This window comes from Neovison vison, chromosome 1 (genome assembly GCF_020171115.1).
Source record: "Neovison vison isolate M4711 chromosome 1, ASM_NN_V1, whole genome shotgun sequence".
Classification (NCBI taxonomy): domain Eukaryota; kingdom Metazoa; phylum Chordata; class Mammalia; order Carnivora; family Mustelidae; genus Neogale; species Neogale vison.
In genome coordinates this window covers 238,577,071-238,600,287 of record NC_058091.1, presented here as the reverse complement: position 1 = coordinate 238,600,287, position 23,217 = coordinate 238,577,071, and the positions used below count along the sequence as shown (strand labels likewise).

Below are 23,217 nucleotides of genomic sequence, written 5' to 3'. Positions count from 1 at the left end.
GGATTTTAAAACTGAATATGACCTAAAAGAACATAGTTTCTCTCAATTAAATGATGAATAAATTGTGCCAGAGACAAAAAAGTTGCTTGAGGCTACACGGATTTTAATGTGAATACAGATAATAGAATCAAAAGTTTTAAATTTCAGCTCTCTTGTTTCTTTCTACTTTTAAATGAGTCTATTTGGCAGTTAGAAAGGCAATAGGACTGTGAGTAAATATTATACTTAATGTACTTTATTTTTTCACTTAAAGGTTCTTTGAAATTACTCTTAGATCTTTCTCCCTAGAATACATATAAAATATAAATATTTTAGCACAGTATTTTATAGGGATGGTGAACCATTAAAAAGTAATATAAAGATATATACCATATGCACAAATATGCTTTCATCATATAATTTTTATAATTAATTTTTTGGTCAAATTTGACATAGCTGCATAAATTATTTATAAATCCTTATAAGATGAAACTTCACCTGTAGTCTCTGGGCAATGTGGTAGAACTATATAAAATTTTACAGATAAGGGAGAAATATAGCTTATTAAAATTTTATTCTGGAGTTTTGTAGGTAATGAAGGGCATCTAGATTCCAGTGCAAAGTTAAATTTTCTAGCATAGCTTCATCTTGGAATACTTCCCATTGTATTAAGTAGAGATGCCTCAAAACTCTATCTGATTTTCTTAACCTAAATTCATGGTCAAGGAAGGAGTTTAATTTCTGTAACAAAGTTTTAAAATCATAAAGAAACCAGCAAGTGAAAAGATCAGTTAATAAGGTAATCTATAATATTTGATTGAAAGAATGGTTTGGAAGAAGATTTAAAGAATTTTCACTACCTATGGAGTTGTCTGTGGAATTAAGACAAGTGAGTCTTTAATTATTGAAAACTCAACCTCCCCCAGAACAGTTGAGCATTGAAAGAATAATGCAAATGGCAATTCAAAAACTTAATATTATCTAACAGATGTGAAGATGGGTCAAATGACAAAAGTCTTGTTTTCTCTTGAAATATCTATATATTTACATGAAAAAAATTACAAATGAGCAATTATGTGATACTGTTGATGCCATTTTCCCATTGTGTATATTTTCAAAATGTTGAAATATATACTGAAAATATTCTATAAATCACCATGCATACATAGTTAACATCATACTGTCAGTTTGGCTGTTTAATACTTGACATTTACTTTTTTCAAAAATAAATTTATTTATAGTTTGGTTTTGGAGTTTCATATCAGTCATGGTTCCATAATAGAAGATAAATAAACCATAACTGATGATATTTTCGACACATTTATTATTATTTTTGTTTTTTTATCTGTTGTATATTAAATGTTTTCAAATTATCATTATCGGTAACAGTTAAGTAATCTGGAAAATTGATTAGTGTTCATATTCCTTGGTGTTTGGGTAATCTGAGTCCTAAGGAGAAAGTCATATTAGTAGTGAGAGTAAGAATCTTTGAAAAACTAAAGGAATGTTAAATTTACTGTTAAATATTATATAAGAAATGAATCCAGTAAAATTATTCTAATTCTTGCCTACTTTGAATACTGGGAAGCAAAAGTATTTCAAATGATTTTGTATTTTCTAGTAATTTCTTATTTATCTTCTCACTATTCTTTATATTACCATTTTCCACATTTGTTTTATAAATTGACACAAAAATAATACTTCAAGTCTCACATGCAACTTAAACCAAAATAAAGGGACATATTTGGGGTTTGTGCTTTACATGTAAAGGTGTCAAGTAATAGAATTATTGATCTCCAATGTCTTCATAAGTAAGGAGGATTTTTTAATATTTAAGGAGTTCCGGGTAGTATATACACAAGCAGAAGGTTAATTTTTTTTCTGTGGAAAAAATTGGTGACATTTTCTTTTGGGACATTTTCTTCTGATCATATTTATAAGTAAGTAAGTGGTATCATGCAGTAAATCAAATGGATGATTAAAAAGAGATGAAATTAACATAGTGCAGTTAGTAATGTGGTTTATTCTCAATGTTTTAATTTTTACTGGAACTCAAACATTTAATGGAGTACTCTATCTACAGGAAAATATTGGTATTTTGATTTGCTGCATTAAAACAAAGATATGTACTTTCACAGTTTATATGAACTGTGATTTATCAGTAGTTGAAGAAATGCTGCCTAGATGCCTCTAATTTGAAAAATGGTGTCAAGATACTGACCAAAAGTGTTTTTACTATGATTTTGGCCTCTAGAAAATTTAGATCTCCACATACGATTTTTCAGTCAACATTAAAAGTAGGTGATATAGGGAGAAATTAAAGAAATGAATTTTTAGCAATTTGAATATCAGACTTGAAAACAGTAACTCACACAAGAACGCTATTCAAATAGTTTGTTACTTTAAAGATAACATCAACAAAAAGCCAATATTAAGTGCTGCAAATAGGAGTATAAAATTGTTTCATGAATAATATAGTAGTGCACAAACATCCCATCAAAATAATAGAAAACACTAAAGAAATTTAACAAGATATATTTACATATGGAAATAAATGAAAAACTAAAACCTTTAATTTTAATTAGGAATTATAGAAAGCCACTCCCTAAATGGAATAGACCAATACAAATTACTCTAGTAAAGACTGGTGTGGCACGACTAAAGTAGTATTGATTTTGCAATATTTTAATGAAAACAGATATTCTTTATTATAGTCTTAACGATGCATTTAAATTAGAGATAAGGAAAATAAAGAACACCTAAAAGTCATCGTAACTGGGAAATATTTAACAAATCTAAGGCAAATAAAGCATAATAAAGTAAAAACTCACCCTTTCATCCACATGATGGCGCTGGAAACCGCAAGTTTGGTGGTTGACTTTTTTTTTTTCCCCCCCAATAAAGGGAACGGTGAGTTTATTTTCCTTAGAAAGGAAAAGGATACTCCGTGTTTTACTCTGCTGCTGAAGCTGAAAAGGTGAGCAAATAAAAAATTATAGCAAATTGGGAATTAGGTTTCCAAAAGCTATCCTTGTTGTAGTACAACAGACATTTGAAAATTGCAGCATATTTGCGATGGTATATTCCCAGAGAAGTCCAGGTTCCCGGCGCCTGCTGCTCTCGCTTCTACTCCTCACAATCTGGAAGGCCGGGAGCGGCCAGGTCCACTACTCAGTCCTGGAGGAGGTCAAACACGGCACCTTCGTGGGCCGCATCGCGCAAGACCTGGGGCTGGAGCTTGCGGAGCTGGTGCCACGCCTTTTCCGAGTGGCATCCAAAGGTCATAGAGACCTTCTGGAGGTAAATCTGCAGAATGGCATTTTGTTTGTGAATTCTCGGATCGACCGGGAGGAGCTGTGCGGGCGGAGTCTGGAGTGCAGCATCCACCTGGAAGTGATCATGGACAAGCCGCTGCAGGTTTTCCATGTGGAGGTGGAGGTGAAGGACATTAACGACAATCCGCCAAGGTTCTTCCGAAAGGAACAAAGATTATTTATTTTAGAGTCAAGAATAGTGGATTCCCGGTTTCCGCTAGAGGGCGCATTTGATATGGATGTCGGAGCAAACGCAGAATTGAGATACAAACTAAATACTAATGAATATTTTGATTTGGATGTTAAAGCAAATGAAGAAGAAACAAGCATTTTAGAGCTAGTCTTAAAGAAAGCAGTAGATCGGGAAGAAATCCAGGAACATCTTTTATTACTGACTGCAACTGATGGAGGAAAACCTGAACTAACAGGTACAGTTCAATTATTGATCAACGTATTGGATGCGAATGATAATGCCCCCAAATTTGATAAATCAGTTTATAATATCAGATTATTAGAAAATGCACCAAATGGGACATTAGTTATTAAACTGAACGCCTCGGATGCAGATGACGGCATTAATAAGGAAATAGTATATCTCTTTAGTGATCTTGTTCTTGACAATGTCAAATCTAAATTTATAATCGATTCGAATAGTGGGGAAATTACAGTTAAGGGAGAACTGGATTACGAAGACTGTAATTTATATGAAATTAATATTGATGCTGTAGATAGAAGTCCATTCCCATTAACTGGACACTGCAAAGTAATAGTAAAACTCCTGGATGAGAATGATAATACCCCAGAGATGGCCATAACCTCCATATCTCTGCCGGTACAAGAAAACGCTTCAGTGGGGACCGTCATAGCCCTGATCAGTCTGTCTGACCGCGACTCCGGTCTCAATGGGCAGGTGACCTGCACCCTGTCGCCCCACGTTCCCTTCAAGCTGGTGTCCACCTTCAAGAACTACTATTCGCTGGTGCTGGACAGTGCCTTGGACCGCGAGAGCGTGTCGAACTACGAGCTGGTGGTGACAGCACGGGACGGAGGATCGCCTCCGCTCTCCGCCACCGCCAGCGTGTCCGTGGAAGTGGCGGACGTGAACGACAACGCGCCGGCGTTCGCGCAGCCCGAGTACACGGTGTTCGTGAAGGAGAACAACTCGCCCGGCTGCCACATCTTCACGGTGTCAGCGCGGGACGCGGACGCGCAGGAGAACGCGCGGGTGTCCTACTCGCTGGTGGAGCGGCGCGTGGGCGAGCGCGCGCTGTCGAGCTACGTGTCGGTGCACGCGGAGAGCGGCAAGGTGTACGCGCTGCAGCCGCTGGACCACGAGGAGCTGGAGCTGCTGCAGTTCCAAGTGAGCGCGCGCGACGCGGGCGTGCCTCCGCTGGGCAGCAACGTGACGCTGCAGGTGTTCGTGCTGGACGAGAACGACAACGCGCCCGCGCTGCTGCCGCGGCCCGGCGCGGGCGGCGGGGGCGGCGCGCTGAGCGAGCTGGTGTCGCGGTCGGTGGGCGCGGGCCACGTGGTGGCGAAGGTGCGCGCGGTGGACGCGGATTCCGGCTACAACGCGTGGCTGTCGTTCGAGCTGCAGCCGGCGGCGGGGGGGCGCGCGCAGCCCGTTCCGCGTGGCGCTGTACACGGGCGAGATCAGCACGACGCGCCCCCTGGACGAGGCGGACCCGCCGCGCCAGCGCCTGCTGGTGCTGGTCAAGGACCACGGCGAGCCGGCGCTGACGGCCACGGCCACCGTGCTGCTGTCGCTGGTGGAGAGCGGCCAGGCGCCAAAGGCGTCGTCGCGGGTGTTGGCGGGCGCCGCTGGCGCCGAGACGGCGCTGGTGGACGTCAACGTGTACCTGATCGTCGCCATCTGCGCGGTGTCCAGCCTGCTGGTGCTCACGCTGCTGCTGTACACGGCGCTGCGGTGCTCGGCTCCGCCCAGGGAGGGCGCGTGCGGGCCTGGGAAGCCCACGCTCGTGTGCTCCAGCGCGGTGGGGAGCTGGTCGTACTCGCAGCAGAGGCGGCAGAGGGTGTGCTCTGGGGAGGGCGCGCCCAAGACCGACCTCATGGCCTTCAGTCCCAGCCTACCTCAGGGTCCCAGCTCTGCTGACACTGTAAGTCTCAAAAATATCTTTCACAATAATTTTCGTTTTACATCTTTAATATTTATTATTTCTCTCTCTCTTTTTAAGTTATGGTTTTATACTTATTATCTCATCACTTCAGATTAAGTTTTGTATTGGTACTAATTCATTTACTAAAAACTACAGTTATTCTTAGAATTAATTTTAATTTGGGGCAGACAATCGCTTTGCAGAATGAATTTATTTCCGGAACGTTCCACTTTTTAAAGTTTTAAAAGTTGGCGTGAATAGATTACTTTTCTTTGCATGATAGAAATTGTTTCACAAAATAAATTTTAATAAATATTTTTCAGTCTGTAGGACGTAGGGAGGTACTTATATGACATATTTGGAGTTATTTACTTTGAAATCTCATATTACTACTGCACTGAAATGTTTTAACGTTTTTGTGTCACTTTCCCTTTTCTTTTTCGCTGAATATCAATTATTTTAATGTTTTTATTACACCAATTTAGTTTCCTTTTTAAGTAATATTTGTACACTGAATGATTCCTTTAGGTTTCTCTAAATGGTTGGCTTTTGCATACTTATGATGAATTTGATATTTATGATTTTTTTTAACCGTAGGAGTTTTATTTATTTCTTCATATGAAATACACTTACATGGTTTACAAAGTTTTAAAATCTTTCCCTTCCACCTCCAGTATCAAGCCACTTAATGTACCTTCTTGGACATTTCTAAGGTGTGTTTTTTTTTTTTTAGGTAGTATCTACACCCAAGGTGGGGTTCGAACTCACAACTCTGAGACAAGAGTACATTCTCTATGCCTGCCAAGTGCCCCTCTTCCTTGACTTATTTCAAATGTTGCAATTTCTTGGTTATCTTCCCACAGATCTTTTCTTTATATACAAATAAATACTCCTCTTCTATTTCAAAACATATGGTCATATAGCTTTTTCTCTGTTTTACTTAAAATATCTTGATAATCACGATGTAGCAGTACTTGAGAATGTGCCGTATCACTTCCTCCAGATTTTTGGTGCCTCACTTTGCAGATATATCATCATTTTTCCCCTTACTCTAACATCAACTTTTAGTGGAACAATGATTCCCTTTTCTTTAACTTGCCTTTTTTTTCAGTTGACAAATTATTATATTGGTAAGAAGCAATTCTGAGCTCTCACTGTTGGGAAAATCTTAACATATTCAAATTAGACATTACTGGTATGTTGTTTTTTTTTTCTTTACAATGTTATGTCAGTTTTATTTCAATTTTAAAAATGCACACCAGGGCGCCTGGGTGGCTCAGTGGGTTAAGCCGCTGCCTTCGGCTCAGGTCATGATCCCAGGGTCCTGGGATCGAGTCCCACAACGGGCTCTTTGCTGAGCGGAGAGCCTGCTTTCCTCTCTTTCTCTCTCTCTCTCTGCCTGCCTCTCTGCCTACTTGTGATCTCTCTCTGTCAAATAAATAAATAAAATCTTAAAAAAAAATAAAAATGCACACCAAATTTCAAAGACAGTACAAAACTAAAAATGAAAATATTTCATCAGTACATTCAAAAGTAATATGTACATGTTGAAATGGTAGTATTTGGGATACATTCAGTTAAATAAAATATCATATTAAAATTTCACCTACTTGTTTTTACTTTTTAAAAATGTAGCAACTGGGATTCCTGGGTGGCTCAGTTGGTTGTGTGTCTGACTCTTGGTTTTGGCTTAGGTCATAATCTCAGGGTCTTGGGATGAGCCCTCCCTCAGGTTGGGCACAGCGAGGAGCCTGCTCCAGATTCTGTCTCCCCTGCCCCCCACACTCCCTCTTGCATTTTCTCTAATTAAAAAATGGGGCTACTAAGGAACACCTGGCTGGCTCAGTATGTAGAGTGCATGACCCTTGATCTCAGGGTTGTGAGTTTGAACCCCACATCAGGTGTAGAGATTATTTTTAAAATGTGACTCCTTGAATTTTTAATTACACATTGGCTTGCAGCATATTTCTTGCAGAGCTTAACAACATGGAGGTCTTTCACAAACTTGGTAAGAGTAGACTACGTGAGATTCAGTAATCCCTCAAAAACTGTTTATACTCAGATAAGGTGGAATCATTATTTAATACTATTATGTCTAAAATTCAATAACAAAATTCACCAGTAAAATTCCCCTAGACTTTTTTTTCATGGGTCTTGCTTTTGAACACAATGATGGATTTATGTATGTACATATATAGGTACTGATATACAGTGTTATGTTAGTTTCAGATGTACAATAGATTTAACATTTCTATACATTATTCAGTGCTCATCACAACACGTGTATCCTTCATCTCCTTCACCTGTTTCCCATTACCACCCCCCTCCACTTTGATAACAGTTTGTTCTCTACGTTAAGATTCCGTTTTTTGGTTGGTCTCTTTTTTTCTTCATTTGTTTTCTTTCTTAAATTCCACAATATGAGTGAAATCACATGGTATTTGTCTTTCTCTGACTTATTTCACTTAGCATTTTACTCTCTAGATCCATCTATGTTGTTGCTAATGGCAAGTTATTTTCTTTTTTCTGGGTGAGTGATATTTAATTCTACAAACACACACACACACACACACACACACACCCCACATCTTCTTTATCCATTCCTCTTTTGATGGTCACTTGAGATGTTTTGTAACTTGGCTATTATAATTAGTCCTGCAGTAAACACAGGGGTGCATATATCTCTTCAGTATAGTGTTTAAATACCCAGTGGTGGAATTACTGGATCATAATGGCAGTTCTATTTTTAATATTTGAGGAACCTCCATACAGTCTTCCATAGTGGCTGCACCAGTTTGCATTCTCAACAGGAGTGCATGAGTGTCCCTTTTCCTCCATATTCTAGATAACACCTGTTGTTTCTTGTGTTCATTTTAGCCATTCTGACAGGTGTGAGGTGATATCTCATTGTTGTTTTGATTTGCATTACCCTGAGGAAGAGTGATGTTGAGGATCGTTTTATGTGTCTGTTGGCCATCTGGATATCTTCTTTGAAGAAACGTCTATGTTCATGTCTTCTGCCCAGTTTTAATTGGGTTATTTGGTTTTTAGGTGTTGAGTTGTCTAAGTTCTCTATATTTTTGGATACTAACCCTTTATTGGATATGTCATTTGCCAATATCGTCTCCCATTCAGTTGGTCGTCCTTTAGTTTTGTTGACAGTTTCCTTTGCTATGCAGAATGTTTTTATTTTGATGTAGTCCCAATAGTTTAATTTTACTTTTGTTTTCCTGGCCTCAGGAGGCATATTTAGAAAAATGTTGCATTGGCCGATGTAAAAGAAATTAATGCCCGTGATCTTTATTGGGATTTATTGTTGCTTTTGTTGTCAATAAATTGGGATTTATTTATTGATACAAAATCCCCTCTTGAATTTGTTGTTTACCAATACAATTCTTTATAACAAAGTTGTACATTTGACTTTACCATAGGCAAGAGCAGTCTCTATCTCAAATACACAGAATTGTTTTTCTACACTTCTTCAGAAAACAATGTGGGTCTAGCAGGTAATAAGTGGTCCACATTTCATGTGATAAAAATTTAATTTATTTTTATTAGTTTGGCTATTTCTTGCATTCTCTACATGTTTTTAGTTGTATAAATTATGTAATGTGTAAATTATATAAATACACGTGTATCATACTATTTAAGTATTTCTTTTTTTTAAAAGATTTTATTTATTTGACAGAGAGAGATCACAGTAGGCAGAGAGGCAGGCAGAGAGAGGGGAAGGGAAGCAGGCCCCTGCTGAGCAGAGAGCCCGATGCGGGACTCGATCCCAGGACCCTGAGATCATGACCTGAGCCGAAGGCAGCGGCTTAACCCACTGAGCCACCCAGGCGCCCTATTTAAGTATTTCTAGTACTGTATTTCTTTGAGTAAGTCCTATACATTGAGAGGGAGTTCTCACCACTAAATTGGTAGTTAACACTTGTCAGCTTTTGAAAAAATTAAGTTAATTTATTTTTAAAATATAAACTCTTTGATTTATATTATAACTAAAATATTTCTTTTCTGGAAGAGGAAGCTGTCCATAAATTGACCAAAGTTTTTCTCTACATACTCTTCTTCCTTGACTGGAATGAAGTATTTGAGTAAATAAATGAACAAAAAGGGGTTTGAAGTGGCGGGGGGGTGGGAGGTTGGGGTACCAGGTGGTGGGTATTATAGAGGGCACAGCTTGCATGGAGCACTGGGTGTGGTGAAAAAATAATGAATACTGTTTTTCTGAAAATAAATAAATTGGGAAAAAAAATAAATAAAAGGTCAGTGAAAGCAAAAAAAAAATAAATGAACAAAAATATAAGCTGTTTCTTATGAGAGGACCAATATTTTCCTTTTCCATGTTTATTTTACAGGAAAGATTTCAGTAAAATTGCATAATTTTCTACTGGGAGCCAATAAACAGGATTATTACAAGAGTCCCAATAAACTGGATTATATATCACTTTTCTAGAAATTTCTAGAAATTGTAATAGAGATTTGATAGTTAACTTTAATTAGCTAATTTTATTTATTTTTTTAAAAAGATTTTACTTATTTATTTGACACAGAGAGATCACAAGTAGGCAGAGCAGCAGCCAGAGAGAGAGAGGGGGAAGCAGGCTCCCCGCTGAGCAGAGAACCCGAATGGGGATCAATGCCAGGACCCTGAGATCATGACCTGAGCTGGAGGCAGAGGCTTAACCCACTGAGCCACCCAAAAATAGGCGCCTGTATTTTTATGTTTTTTTAAGATTTTAATTATTTATTTGGTAGAGAGAAAGAGAGAAGGGACACAAGTGGGGGGAGCGAGGGGCAGAGGGAGAGGGAAAAGCAGACTCCCTGCTGAGCAGGGAGCCCCACAAGGGTGCTCAATCTTAAGGATCATGGCCTGAGCAGAAGTCAGATGATTAATTGACTGAGCCCCCTGGTACCCCTAATTAGGTAATTTTAAAGTTGAAATTCAAAGGCACTCTTCACATAGAGCAAAATTTATGTAAAATCTTAACCACTATATAGAGTATCCAAAATCTATAAAGAACTCAAACTCAAGACCCAAAGAACAAATAATCCAATCAAGAAATGGGCAGAAGACATGAACAGACTTTCCTGCAAAGAAGACATCCAAATGGCCAACAGACACATGAAAAGTTTCTCACCATCACTCGGCATCAGGGAAATAAAGATCAAAATCACAGTGAGATACCAATTCACACCAGTCAGAATGGCTAAAATTAACCAGTCAGGAAATGACAGATGTTGGCGAGGATGCGGAGAAGTGGGAATCCTCCTGCACTGTTGGTGGGAATGCAAGCTGGAGCAGCCACTCTGGAAAACAATATGGACATTCCTCAAAAAGTTGAAAATAGAGCTACCCTATGACCCAGCAATTGCACTACTGGATATTTACCTTAAGGATACAAATGTAGTGATCTGAAGGGGCAAGTGCACCCCAATGTTTATAGCAGAAATGTCCACAATAGCCAAATGATGGAAAGAACCTAGATGCCCCTCAACAGATGAATGGATAAAGAAGATGTAGTGTGTATATATATATACAATGGAATACTATGCAGCCATAAAAAATCGGAATTCTGCCATTTGTAGTGATGTGGTTGGAACTAGAGGGTATTATGCCAAGTGAAATAAGTCAATCAGAGAGAGACAATTATCATACGATCTCCCTAATGTGATGAATATGAGAGGCAGGGCAGAGGGTTGTGGGGAGTAGGGAGGGAAAAAAATGAAACAAGACAGAACAGAAGGAAGACAAACCATGAGACTCTTAATCTCAGGAAACAAACTGAGCGTTGCTGGGGGATGATGGGGAAGAGATAGGGTGGCTGGATGATGGACTCTGGGGAAGGTATGTGCTATGGTGAGTGCTGTGAATTGTGTAAGTCTGATGATTCACAGAGCTGTATCCCTGAAGCAAATAATACATTATATGTTTATTTTTTAAAAAGGAAAAAAAGAGAAAACTCTCTTTTCTTTTTAAAGATTTTATTTATTTATTTGACAGAGAGAAATCACAAGTAGACAGAGAGGCAGGCAGAGAGAGAGAGAGAGGGAAGCAGGCTCCCTGCTGAGCAGAGAGCCTGATGTGGGATGCGGGACTCGATCCCAGGACTCTTAGATCATGACCTGAGCCGAAGACAGCGGCTTAACCCACTGAGCCACCCAGATGCCCCAAAACTCTCTTTTCTTAAGTCTTAAGACTGCAAGCTAGGGGTACCTGGGTGGCTCAACTGGCTAAATGTCAGTCTCTTGATCTCAGCTCAGGTCTTGATCTCAGGGTCGTGAGTTCAACCTTGCATTGGGTTTAAAACAAACCCCTGTAAGCTAATATACTTCTGTCAAGGCTTATCTTCCTGCAAGCAAAGGGAGATTTCATTTGGGGGGATATTATTGGTTAGCACATGAACTCTTTGTTTACCCAAAATGGCAGCGATAGAAATTCAGTGATAGGGAGTAATACACAGATCTAGGTTAATTAGTTTAAGATGAAGCCTCTTATAGTGATGGAGGAGCTTTGTATTACAATGGTCTGTGAGGATTTTACAGGTATATCAGAATTTTGGGGGGATGAATGTCGGCATGTGTCCATTTGAAAAATCTTTTTTTTTGTACCTATCATTTTCTCATTTTGAGGAAGAGTTTGATCATCTCCAATTGATGATGTTACAGATGAATTCATGGTAAAATTGACATTTGTGCTTCATTTTGATACCAAGATAACATTTTTATAGGTGAAGATGGAGGTAATTTTAGAAACATCTTGAACAAGGGTTGTGCTGAGGAAGAAGACAAGGAAGTGATCTATAATGTCTGCAAAATAGAATTCATATTGGAGAGTAGTTAAAAATAACATTGGAAATGTTGGCATCTGATTGCACCTCAGGTCATGTAGAGGTGACTTTAATGTCATAAAATTCCTGCCTTTAGTTTAGTTCAATAATAGCTGTATTCCTGAAGATAAATATAGTGGTATGTGAAAAGACAGATGGACTGTTGATAGACTTTGAATAAGGTAGGTAAGAGAGGAGGACTAATAAAAAATTCATGTAGGTGACGTGTAGAATGTTCATGCCATTAAAATAAAATGAGACTTTCAAGGGTTTGAATTTGTGGGTTAGTAATGATATCTACATAATCTTCAAATTGTAATCAAATTATTTTCTGAGAGTCATTAGCATGCATGGGTGAAAATGATAATTAGAACCATTAGAAAGGAGGAGTACCTTCGTGGCTCAGTAGGGTTATGTGTCTAACTTTGGCTCGAGTCATGATCCCAGGGTCCTGGGATCTAGCCCCAAGTCTGGCTCCCTGCTCAGTGGGGAGCTTGCTTCTTCCTCTTCCTTTGCCCCTCCCACTGCTTGCTCCTACATGCTTTATCTCTCTCTTTCTCTCTCTCTTTTGCTCTCTTACTCTCACCCAGCTGTCTCTTTCTCTCAAAATAAAAAAAAAACACACCTTTTTTTTTTTTTAAAAGAGAACCATAGAAAGTGGGGGGAGGAAGATGTGCGTTTGGAAATACCTTCAGTAAAAGTCTTTTTTGAAAAATTGAGAGTGGATGAGACATTTAATGGAAAGCCTATACAAAGTTAAGATTGAGAGAAAAGGATAAACTCATCCAGGAGCAGCTGAAGAATCAGAGCCTGAAAGTATGATGATGGGTAGATATCCCACTAGAATTTGCAGTGATGAAGTATGTGAAGGAGAATGTTTTGAGAGGGAGGCTCAGTATAAAGTGTGGGAAAATTTGGAAATGCTGTAAAGAATATGCACTAAAAATTTCATCTTTCATTATTAAGTAAAAGAAAAAGCTTTAGGAGTGTTTGATATACATCAGACAAAGAAAAAATGGTCAAACAATCTATAAGGTTTTAAAAGTGTGGATAAAATTTGTTAATTAAAAATTACATTCCATTCTTTTCTCAGAGCAAAATATAATAGCATGTCCTAGAACAGAAATATATACACATGTTTCTTCTCTACACAAAGAGTGTAGTATAGTTTGCACTTCTAATTCCCAGACCTACTTCACATCACAAGTTTTCTGAACTGGTTGATAATAGTAATCAAATGATTAGGAGAGAGGTTGTTTTGCTAAGAATTTTCTAATCCCTCACACTACTCTAAATTGATTTTTAGAAAAAAAAAGAATAAAATAAATAAAAAAAAGAAATCAGGCAAGGTGAAACTGGCTCTTCAAATTATGAACATAAGGAGATTTATTATTAAATTAAGGCAAAATAAGAATTTGGGCGGCGGGGAGGGGGGTTGGTGCCTGGGTGGCTCAGTCCTAAAGCATCTGCCTTAGGTGGACCCCAGGGTCCTGGAATCGAGCCCCGCGCTGGGCTCCTTGCTTAGCAAGCTTGCTTCTTACTCCCCAGTCTTCCTGAGTGTTCTCTCTCTGTGTGTCAAATAAACAAATAAAAATCTTTAAAAAAATTTTTTTAATTTAAAAAACTAAAGTTTAGCGCGGTTATGTGAATTCATTTCTTACCCTTTGTAGCCGCATGATGTCGCTGTCTACCATGAAGTCAACCTAGTTATTACAGTATGCAAAATCCATTCCTCCTATTACCGATTAGTTCCATGAGTGCCCAGGGATGGCAGGCTCAGAAGAATTGGATTAACAGACTCGGGATCGCACAAAATTTATCTTAGTTGCGAGACAAGATCTTCTGATGGAAATAAAACAAGTATTTGACATGATTATTACCCTGGAAAGCCGACTGGGATCTCAGTATCTGCTGCTCTCGCTTCTGCTCCTTACAGCGTGGGAGGAGGGCAGCGGCCAGGTTCATTACTCGGTCCTGGAGGAGGCCAAACACGGTACCTTCGTGGGCCGCATCGCCCAGGATTTGGGGCTGGAGCTGGCAGAGCTGGTGCCACGCCTGTTCCGGGTGGCGTCCAAAGGCCACGGGGATCTTCTGGAGGTAAATCTACAGAATGGCATTTTGTTTGTGAATTCTCGGATCGATCGGGAGGAGCTGTGCGGGCGGAGTCTGGAGTGTAGCATCCACCTGGAGGTGATCGTGGACAGGCCGCTGCAGGTTTTCCATGTGGAGGTGGAGGTGAAGGACATTAACGACAACGCGCCAGTGTTTCGTTTAAAGGAACAAAGAGTGCTGATTTACGAATCAAGACTGCCAGATTCTCTGTTTCCACTAGAGGGCGCGTCAGATGAGGATGTTGGCTTGAATTCCCACTTAACCTATAAACTCAGCTCCAGCGAATACTTCGCCTTAGATGTGAAAACCAACAGTGAGGACAATACACAAATTGGGCTCGTGTTAAAGAAATCCTTGGACAGAGAGGAAGCTCCCGAACATAACTTACTGCTGACAGCCACTGACGAAGGCAAACCTGAGCTCACTGGCTCTGTTCAGCTGCTGGTCACTGTGCTGGACGTGAATGACAATGCTCCCACTTTTGAACAGACTGAATATGAAGTAAGGATCTTCGAAAACTCTGGCAACGGAACAACAGTCATCAGACTGAATGCTTCTGATCGGGATGAAGGAGTGAATGGGGAAATTTCATACTCTTTAAATAGTCTTGTTCCAACCACAGTTAGAGACCAGTTTAGAATAGATCCAAATACTGGAGAAATAGTAACTAAAGGGAATTTAGATTTTGAAAAATTAAATTTATACAAAATTCGTGTTGACGCGACGGACAAAGGTCACCCACCCATGGCTGGACATTGCACTGTTTTATTGAAGGTTTTGGATAAAAATGATAACATCCCTCAGATTGCATTGACTTCCTTATCCTTGCCTATCCGAGAGGACGCTCAATCAGGTACTGTTATTGCCCTAATTAGCGTGTCAGATCTCGACATCGGTGCCAACGGGCAAGTGACCTGCTCACTAACACCCCACGTCCCCTTCAAGCTGGTGTCCACCTTCAAGAACTACTATTCGCTGGTGCTGGACAGCGCCTTGGATCGCGAGAGCGTGTCCAACTATGAGCTGGTGGTGACAGCGCGGGACGGAGGATCGCCTCCGCTCTCCGCCACCGCCAGCTTGTCCGTGGAAGTGGCGGACGTGAACGACAATGCGCCGGCGTTCGCGCAGCCCGAGTACACGGTGTTCGTGAAGGAGAACAACCCGCCCGGCTGCCACATCTTCACGGTGTCGGCGCGGGACGCGGACGCGCAGGAGAACGCGCGGGTGTCCTACTCGCTGGTGGAGCGGCGCGTGGGCGAGCGCGCGCTGTCGAGCTACGTGTCGGTGCACGCGGAGAGCGGCAAGGTGTACGCGCTGCAGCCGCTGGACCACGAGGAGCTGGAGCTGCTGCAGTTCCAAGTGAGCGCGCGCGACGCGGGCGTGCCTCCGCTGGGCAGCAACGTGACGCTGCAGGTGTTCGTGCTGGACGAGAACGACAACGCGCCCGCGCTGCTGCCGCGGCCCGGCGCGGGCGGCGGGGGCGGCGCGCTGAGCGAGCTGGTGTCGCGGTCGGTGGGCGCGGGCCACGTGGTGGCGAAGGTGCGCGCGGTGGACGCGGATTCCGGCTACAACGCGTGGCTGTCGTTCGAGCTGCAGCCGGCGGCGGGGGGCGCGCGCAGCCCGTTCCGCGTGGCGCTGTACACGGGCGAGATCAGCACGACGCGCCCCCTGGACGAGGCGGACCCGCCGCGCCAGCGCCTGCTGGTGCTGGTCAAGGACCACGGCGAGCCGGCGCTGACGGCCACGGCCACCGTGCTGCTGTCGCTGGTGGAGAGCGGCCAGGCGCCAAAGGCGTCGTCGCGGGTGTTGGCGGGCGCCGCTGGCGCCGAGACGGCGCTGGTGGACGTCAACGTGTACCTGATCGTCGCCATCTGCGCGGTGTCCAGCCTGCTGGTGCTCACGCTGCTGCTGTACACGGCGCTGCGGTGCTCGGCTCCGCCCAGGGAGGGCGCGTGCGGGCCTGGGAAGCCCACGCTCGTGTGCTCCAGCGCGGTGGGGAGCTGGTCGTACTCGCAGCAGAGGCGGCAGAGGGTGTGCTCTGGGGAGGGCGCGCCCAAGACCGACCTCATGGCCTTCAGTCCTAGTCATCCACCCTCTCTGGTAGTGGGAGATATGAGCGAGCAACAGGATTTAAATGATGAGCATTGTGCCAAGGTAAGTCTGAATTTTCTTAATTAACTGTTACACGTACACGAAATAGTAAATCCTTCTGTAGAATTTTTCTTTACATTATTCATTTTTTAAAATTTTGAATAAATTTCCTTAAGATAATCTGTTCATTTTTCTGTTAAGTATTGTAATCTATTTAGTTTGTTATTAGTCTTAATTTAAACTGGAATCAGACATTGTATCTATTTGTGGTGCATTTTTAATATGCATAAGTAGTAGCATTTTTCTAATTATTATGTAGAATTTTCATTTCTTTGCATTTGATCCAAATAGTGGTTAAATAGAAATTCAAGGGAACTTGCACTTTGATCAAGTAAATTCATATAAAATTTATATTCCTCAGACACTGCACATCTCTTATGTTTGAATTTTATTTGGTGTGTTGCTTTCATGGAGATATTTCTTCTTCTTCTTCTTTTAAAAAAATATTTCTTCTTTTTAAAGAGTTTTTATTTGGGTGCCGGGGTGGCTCAGTTGTGCCTTCCACTCAGGTCATGATCCCAGGGTCCTGGGATCAAGTTCCCATTGGGCTCCCTACTTGCTCACTGTCTCTATCTCAAAAATAAATAGAGATTAAATCAAGTTTTTATTTAAATTCCACTGTTTAACTGTTATTTAACTGTTATGTTAGTTTGATGTGTACAGTTTAGTGATTCAGCACTTTCATACAAAATTCGGGGTTCATCAAAAGTCGACTTCCTTAATCTGGGTCATCTATTTAATCCATCACTCACCCACCTCCCTTCTGATAGGCATCAGTTTGTTCTCCATGGTTAAGAGTCTGTTTCTTGGTTTGCCTCTCTCCCTCTTTCCCTTTCGCTCTTTTTTTTTTCCTTTGCTGATTTGTTTCTTAAATTCCACATATGAGTGAAATCATGTGGCATTTGTCTTTCTCTAAGTTATTTAGCTTAGCATAATACTCTCTAGCTTCACCCACATTATTGAAAATGGCAAGATAGTTTTCTTTTTTATGTGGAGTTATATTCTATTGTGTATATATATGTATAATAACAAATATATATATATATATCACATTTTCTTATCCATTCATCAGTCACTGGACATCTGAGCTGTTTCCATTTTTGGCTATTGTGGATAATGCTATTATAAACATCAGGGTGCATGTATCCCTTTGAATTAGTATTTTTGTATCCTTTGGGTAAATACCCAGTAGTGCAATTGCTAAATCATAGGTTAGTTCTATTTTTAGCTTTCGAGGAACCTCCATTCTGTTTTCCAGAGTTGGTTGCACCAGTTTTCATTTCCACCTACCGAAAGGGAATTTCTCTTTTTTCTGGTCCTAGCCAACACCTATAGTTTCTTATGTTGCTGCTTTTAGCCATTCTGACAGGTGTGAAGTGATATTTCATTGTAGTTTTGATTTGTATTTACCTGATTAGTGATGTTGGTTATTTTTCATATGTCTGTTGACACATACATGTCTTTGGAAAAATGTCTATTCTGCCTATTTTTAAGTGGATTTTTCATTTTTGGGTGTTGAGTTTTACAATACTTAATGTATGTTGGATACCAACCCTCTATCAGATGTGTAATTTGCTAATATCTTCTCCCATTCTGTAAGTTGCCTTTTAGTTTTGTTGATTGACTCCTTCACTATTTAGGAGCTTTTTATCTTGATGAAGTCCCATTAGTTTTTGTTTTTGTTTCTCTTGCCTCAGGAGATATATCTAGAAAGAAATTGCTATGTCCATGTCAAAGATGTTACCTCTTGTGTTCTTTAGGATTTTTATGATTTCAAGTCTCACATTTAGGTCTGTAATCCACTTTGAATTTATTTTTGTATATTATTTTATGTAAGAAAATGGTCCAGTTTCATTCTTTTGCATGTTGCTATCCAGTTTTTCCAATACCATTTGTTGAAGAGACTGTCTTTTCCCCACTGGATGTTTGTTCCTGCTTTGTTGAAGATTAATTGACCATATGGTTTTGAGTGTTCATTTCTGGGTTTCCTATTGTGTTCTGTTGGTCTCTGTGTCTGCTTTTGTGCCAAAACCATACTGTTTTGATCACTACAGCTTTGTAATATAATTCAAAGTCCACAATTGTGATGCTTCCAGCTTTGCTCTTGAAGTTGCTTTGGCTATTCGGGGTCTCTTTTGTTCCATACAAATGATAGGATTGTTTTTTTCTAGCTGCGTGAAGAATGCTGCTGATATTTTGATAGGGACTGCATTATATTGCTTTGGGTAGTACTGACATTTTAACAATATTTGTTCTTTCAATCTATGAGTAGGAGATATCTCTATATTTTTGTCATCTTCAATTTCTTCCATCAATGTTTTACAGTTTTCAGAGGACATGTCTTTTACCTTTTTGGTTAGGTTCATTCCTAGGTATCTTACTGTTCTTGGTGCAGTTGTAAATGGGATTTATTACTTAATTTCTTTCTGATGCTTCATTACTTGGTATATAGAAATGCAACAGATTTCTGTATGTTGAATTTATATTTTGCAACTGCAATGAATTCATTTATCAGTTCTAGAAGTTTTTTGGTGACATCTGTTGGGTTTTCTATATAAGGTATCATGTCATCTGCAAATAATGAAAATTTTACTTCTTCCTTGTTGATTTGGATGCCTTTAATTTCCTTTCATTTTCTAATTGCTGTTTGGGACTTTTAGTACCGCATTAAGTAACAGTGGTAAGAGTGGACATCCTTGTCTTGTTCTTGACCATAGAAGAAAAGCTATCAGTTTTTTCTCATTAGGGTGATACTAGCTGTGGGTTTTTCATAGATGACCTTTATTATGTTGAGGTATGTCTCCTCTAAACCTACTTTGTTGAGGGTCTTTATCATGTACTTTGTCAGATGCTTTTTCTGCACCTACTGAAAGGATCATATGGTTCTTATTTTTTCTTTTGTTAGTGTTGTGTATCATGTTGACTGATTTGTAAAAATTGAACCACTCTTTCAGCCCAGAACTAAATCTTAATTGATCATGGTGGATGATTTTTTTAATGTATTAAATGTATTATTTAATGTATTTAATGTATTAAATGGATTTTGTTTGCTAATATTTTATTAAGAATTTTTGCATGCATGTCCATCGGGAATATTGGCCTGTAGTTCTCTTCTTTAGTGGAGTCTTTATCTGGTTTTGGCATGAGGGTAATGCTGGCCTCACAGAATGAGATCAAAAATTCTCCTTCCTATTCTATTTTTTTGGAATAGTTTGGGTAGAATAGGTATTAACTCTTTTTTAAATGTTTGGCAGAATTTGCTTTGAAGCCCTCTGACCCTGGACTTTGTTGGGAGTTTTTGACTGTGGATTCAATTTCTTTACTGGTTATTGGTCTGTTCAAGTTTTCTATTTCTTCCTGTGTCAGTTTTGGTAGTTTCTATGTTTCTAGGAATTTATCCATCTCTTTCAGGTTGTCCAATTTGTTGGCATATGGTTTTTCATGATATTCTCTTATAATTGTTTATATTTCTGTGGTGGTGGTTGTTATTTATTCTCTCTTATTTGTGATTTTTTTCATTTGGGTCCTTTTGTTTTTGCTAAGGCTAGAAGTTTATCAATTTTATTATTATTTTTTAAAGAACCTACTTCCGGTTTCATTGATCTGTTGTATTGCTTTTTTAGTTTCTTTGTCATTTATTTTCTTTAATGTTTATTATTTCCTTGTTTCTCCTGACTTTGGACTTCATTTGTTGTTCTTTTCTAGCTCTTTAAGGTGTAAGTTTAGGCTATTTATTTGAGATTTTTCTTGCTTCTTGAGTTAGGCCTGTATTACTATATACTTGCCTCTTAAGACAGCTTTTGCTGCATCCCAAAGGTTTTGGACCATCATGTTTTAATTTTCACTTGTTTCCATGTACTTTTTAAAAAATCTTTTCTTTGATTTCCTAGTTGAGTCATCCATTGTTTAGTAACTTATTGTTTAACCTCCATGTATTTGTGGTCTTTCCAAATGTTTTCTTATGGTTGACTTGTAGTTCCATAGCGTTGTGGTTAGGAAAGGTACGTGGTATGATTTCAATCTTTCTGTGTTTGTTAGGGACTGATTTGTGACCCACTATGTGACCTATTCTGGAGAATGTCAAGCCCCACATCAGGCTCCACGCTCAATGTGGAGTCTGCTTGAGATTTTCTTTCTCCCTAAATAAATAAATAAAATCTTTTTTTTTAATGGAGAAGTTTTCTCTGAGAGAATATGGAACATGATAGGCATTCCTGGGAACGGACAAACCTAAGTAAATATGTACACAGAAAATTCCAATGTGTCTAGAAACAGAATAGTCTGCTTTAGTCAAAACATATGGTTCTTACAGGAAAGAGTATGAGATAAGGCAGGAAAAGTAATATGTGAAAAAGGGTTTTCATAAGTTAGAGTACTAGACTAAGATTTTTTAAAAGATTTTATTTATTTATTTGATAGACAAGTGGGCATAGAGGCAGGCAGAGAGAGAGAGAGAGAGAGAGAGAGGAGGAAGCAGGCTCCCCACTGAGCAGAGAGACTGATGCTGGGCTTCATCCCAGGACCCCAGGATCACAACCCAAGCCAAACACAGAGGCTTTTAACCTAACCCACTGAGCCACCCAGGTGCCCCTAGACTAAGAAATTTTGACCCACCTCTGAAGTCATCTGAAAACTAAAAGTGTGAAGCAACGGGAGTAAAAGGTGTATTTCAGGAAGATTTAGTGAAGGATAAATGGTGTTGTGGCAAAATAACACAATAAGAAGCTCTTGAAATAATCCAGGGTAGCAGCAATATTTAGACCTCATTTAGGCAGAATCAGGAGGCAGAAGCACTATGGAGGGCCAAAAGGTTGTGGAGCCTCATGCTGGGCTCTGTTTGGTGGCCTCTAAGTAGTGCACCCTTTGAGAACGCCATCCCGCAACAAGGAAGTCTCAGATATTCTTGTGGCCCTGGTGACTAGTACCACTTATTGCCACTGAACATAGTTGGAACAGAAAATTGGAACATGGCAACAAACCCTTCAGGACAAGATTTCAAAACAAAAACAGAGCTGCAATCTTGGCAGAAATGGGCAATGAAGAAAGAAAGTTACTAGTGTAACCAATCTTCAACCAGATCATCCTGGAGCTAGCAATGCCCTCTCTTAAGAAGGACTTTCAGGGGCACCTAGGTGGCTCAGTCAGTTACGTATCTGACTCTTGATTTCAGCTGAGGTCATGATCACAGGGTCGTGAGATGGAGCCCAGTGTGGGGCTTGCTTAAGATTCCCTCTCTCCCTCTCCCTTTGTCCTTCCCCCACCCATGCTTGTGTGTGCACATGCTCTTCCTCTGGAAAAAAAAAAGACTTCCAGGTCATGTGAGCAGCAGCATATAACATTCCAGCAAAAAGTGAGTTTGCAGCATGCATGCACACATTCATCTGGATGCTTCATAACTCAGGATTCTGCATTTGGGAATCATATTCTTCCTCTTTTACCTCTCCCTGACCTAGAATTAAGGAAATATTTGTAATGAAAGTGACTTCAATATCAAATGCACAAACTACTATCATCCAGATACTATCATTCAGAATTGAATTCAGTGACTTCCAGAATTTTATTGAACATTTATAATTTTTGCTTATTTAATAGAAGGGTATGTATAAGTCAAAACAGAAAAGGAGGGTCACCAGGATGATGTAAACTTTGGAAGTGGTATTATCTGAGTGACTGATTATGTTACTTATGGCTGTAAATTTTTTGTAATATAGCTTGATTTTTTTTACTCTAAATCAGGCTCTGATTTGGATGGTTACATAATTCACTCCTGCACCCCCGACTAGTTGGGCCAATATGTCCACAATAGAATTTCAAGAACCATTTATAGTACTTAAATTTAAACAAATGAGGATTCTTTAAAAATGTGAACCAGTAGGCTTAAGTAAGTTATATTCATATTTATTGTTTATAGAACAGGTATCAATGTACCTTTTGAGTTTATAGTCAACATGCCATCTTGAAATACTGTTTAACTCACAACTAGCTCCCCTCTTCTCCATTTTAAAAGGAAATCTAAGTTAAGACTAAGACTACCAATCAGTCTTAAACATTTTTATAAAGCTACACCACTATAAGTTATATACTAAATGGTATTAATGACAATTAGTTTTGAGAAATGTAGTTTTGAAAATTCTACATGCTTTTGTTTAGTGTTACTACATAAATGGTATGCTTCTGTGTTTTTATTGTTAATTTTTTGCTAATTGAAAACATATACAAGTTGGAAAAAACTCATTTAGGCAGGTATCAAAACTGGAAAACAATATGGGTGTAATTATTTAATTTGCACTTGGAAACAAAAGAATGAAACATTCAAGAAAATTTGCTCTGTGAAGTAAAATTAAAAAGGATAAAATACCTCAAACTTGATTAAAGGACTGCTCTAAGTCTGACAAATGAGCACCAACATTTATCTAATGAAATAAATTTGTTATGAAATAAGGATCCAAGTTAAATTGGAGGTTGTAAAAACAGGTAGATATCCATAAAATGTGGAGCTTAGAAAGGATGGAAAGAATAAAGAGATAAGAATGACAAACTTTTGGAACAGAGTTTATAAATTCTGATGAAAAGAGAAATTCAGAATACTTCCTCCATGCAAAATTCATTTAATACAAATGATTCTTCTTCAAAGATTCCCTAAACCTTCTATTGTTGTATTTTTTCAGAAGTATATGAATTAGTTGCTTATATCCCTTGATTTCTAAAAACAAA

General features: G+C 39.5%; 2 protein-coding genes across 2 annotated transcripts in view; both read left to right on the top strand.

Moving 5' to 3' along the window:
* Window positions 1-20,223, top strand: part of LOC122890934 (protocadherin alpha-6-like) — a 31,957-nt gene extending 11,734 nt beyond the window's left edge. Inside the window, exons 2-3 of the mRNA XM_044226389.1 lie at window positions 14,470-16,506; window positions 20,209-20,223. Coding sequence (XP_044082324.1) covers window positions 14,470-16,506; window positions 20,209-20,223 — 2,052 coding nt within the window. The remainder of the gene's footprint in view (window positions 1-14,469; window positions 16,507-20,208) is intronic.
* Window positions 3,055-13,997, top strand: LOC122896551 (protocadherin alpha-5-like). The gene is given in 3 exon segments (XM_044234707.1): window positions 3,055-4,902; window positions 4,904-5,410; window positions 13,911-13,997. Coding segments are annotated over 3 exon segments (2,442 nt in total).
* Window positions 20,224-23,217: the final 2,994 nt, after the last annotated feature.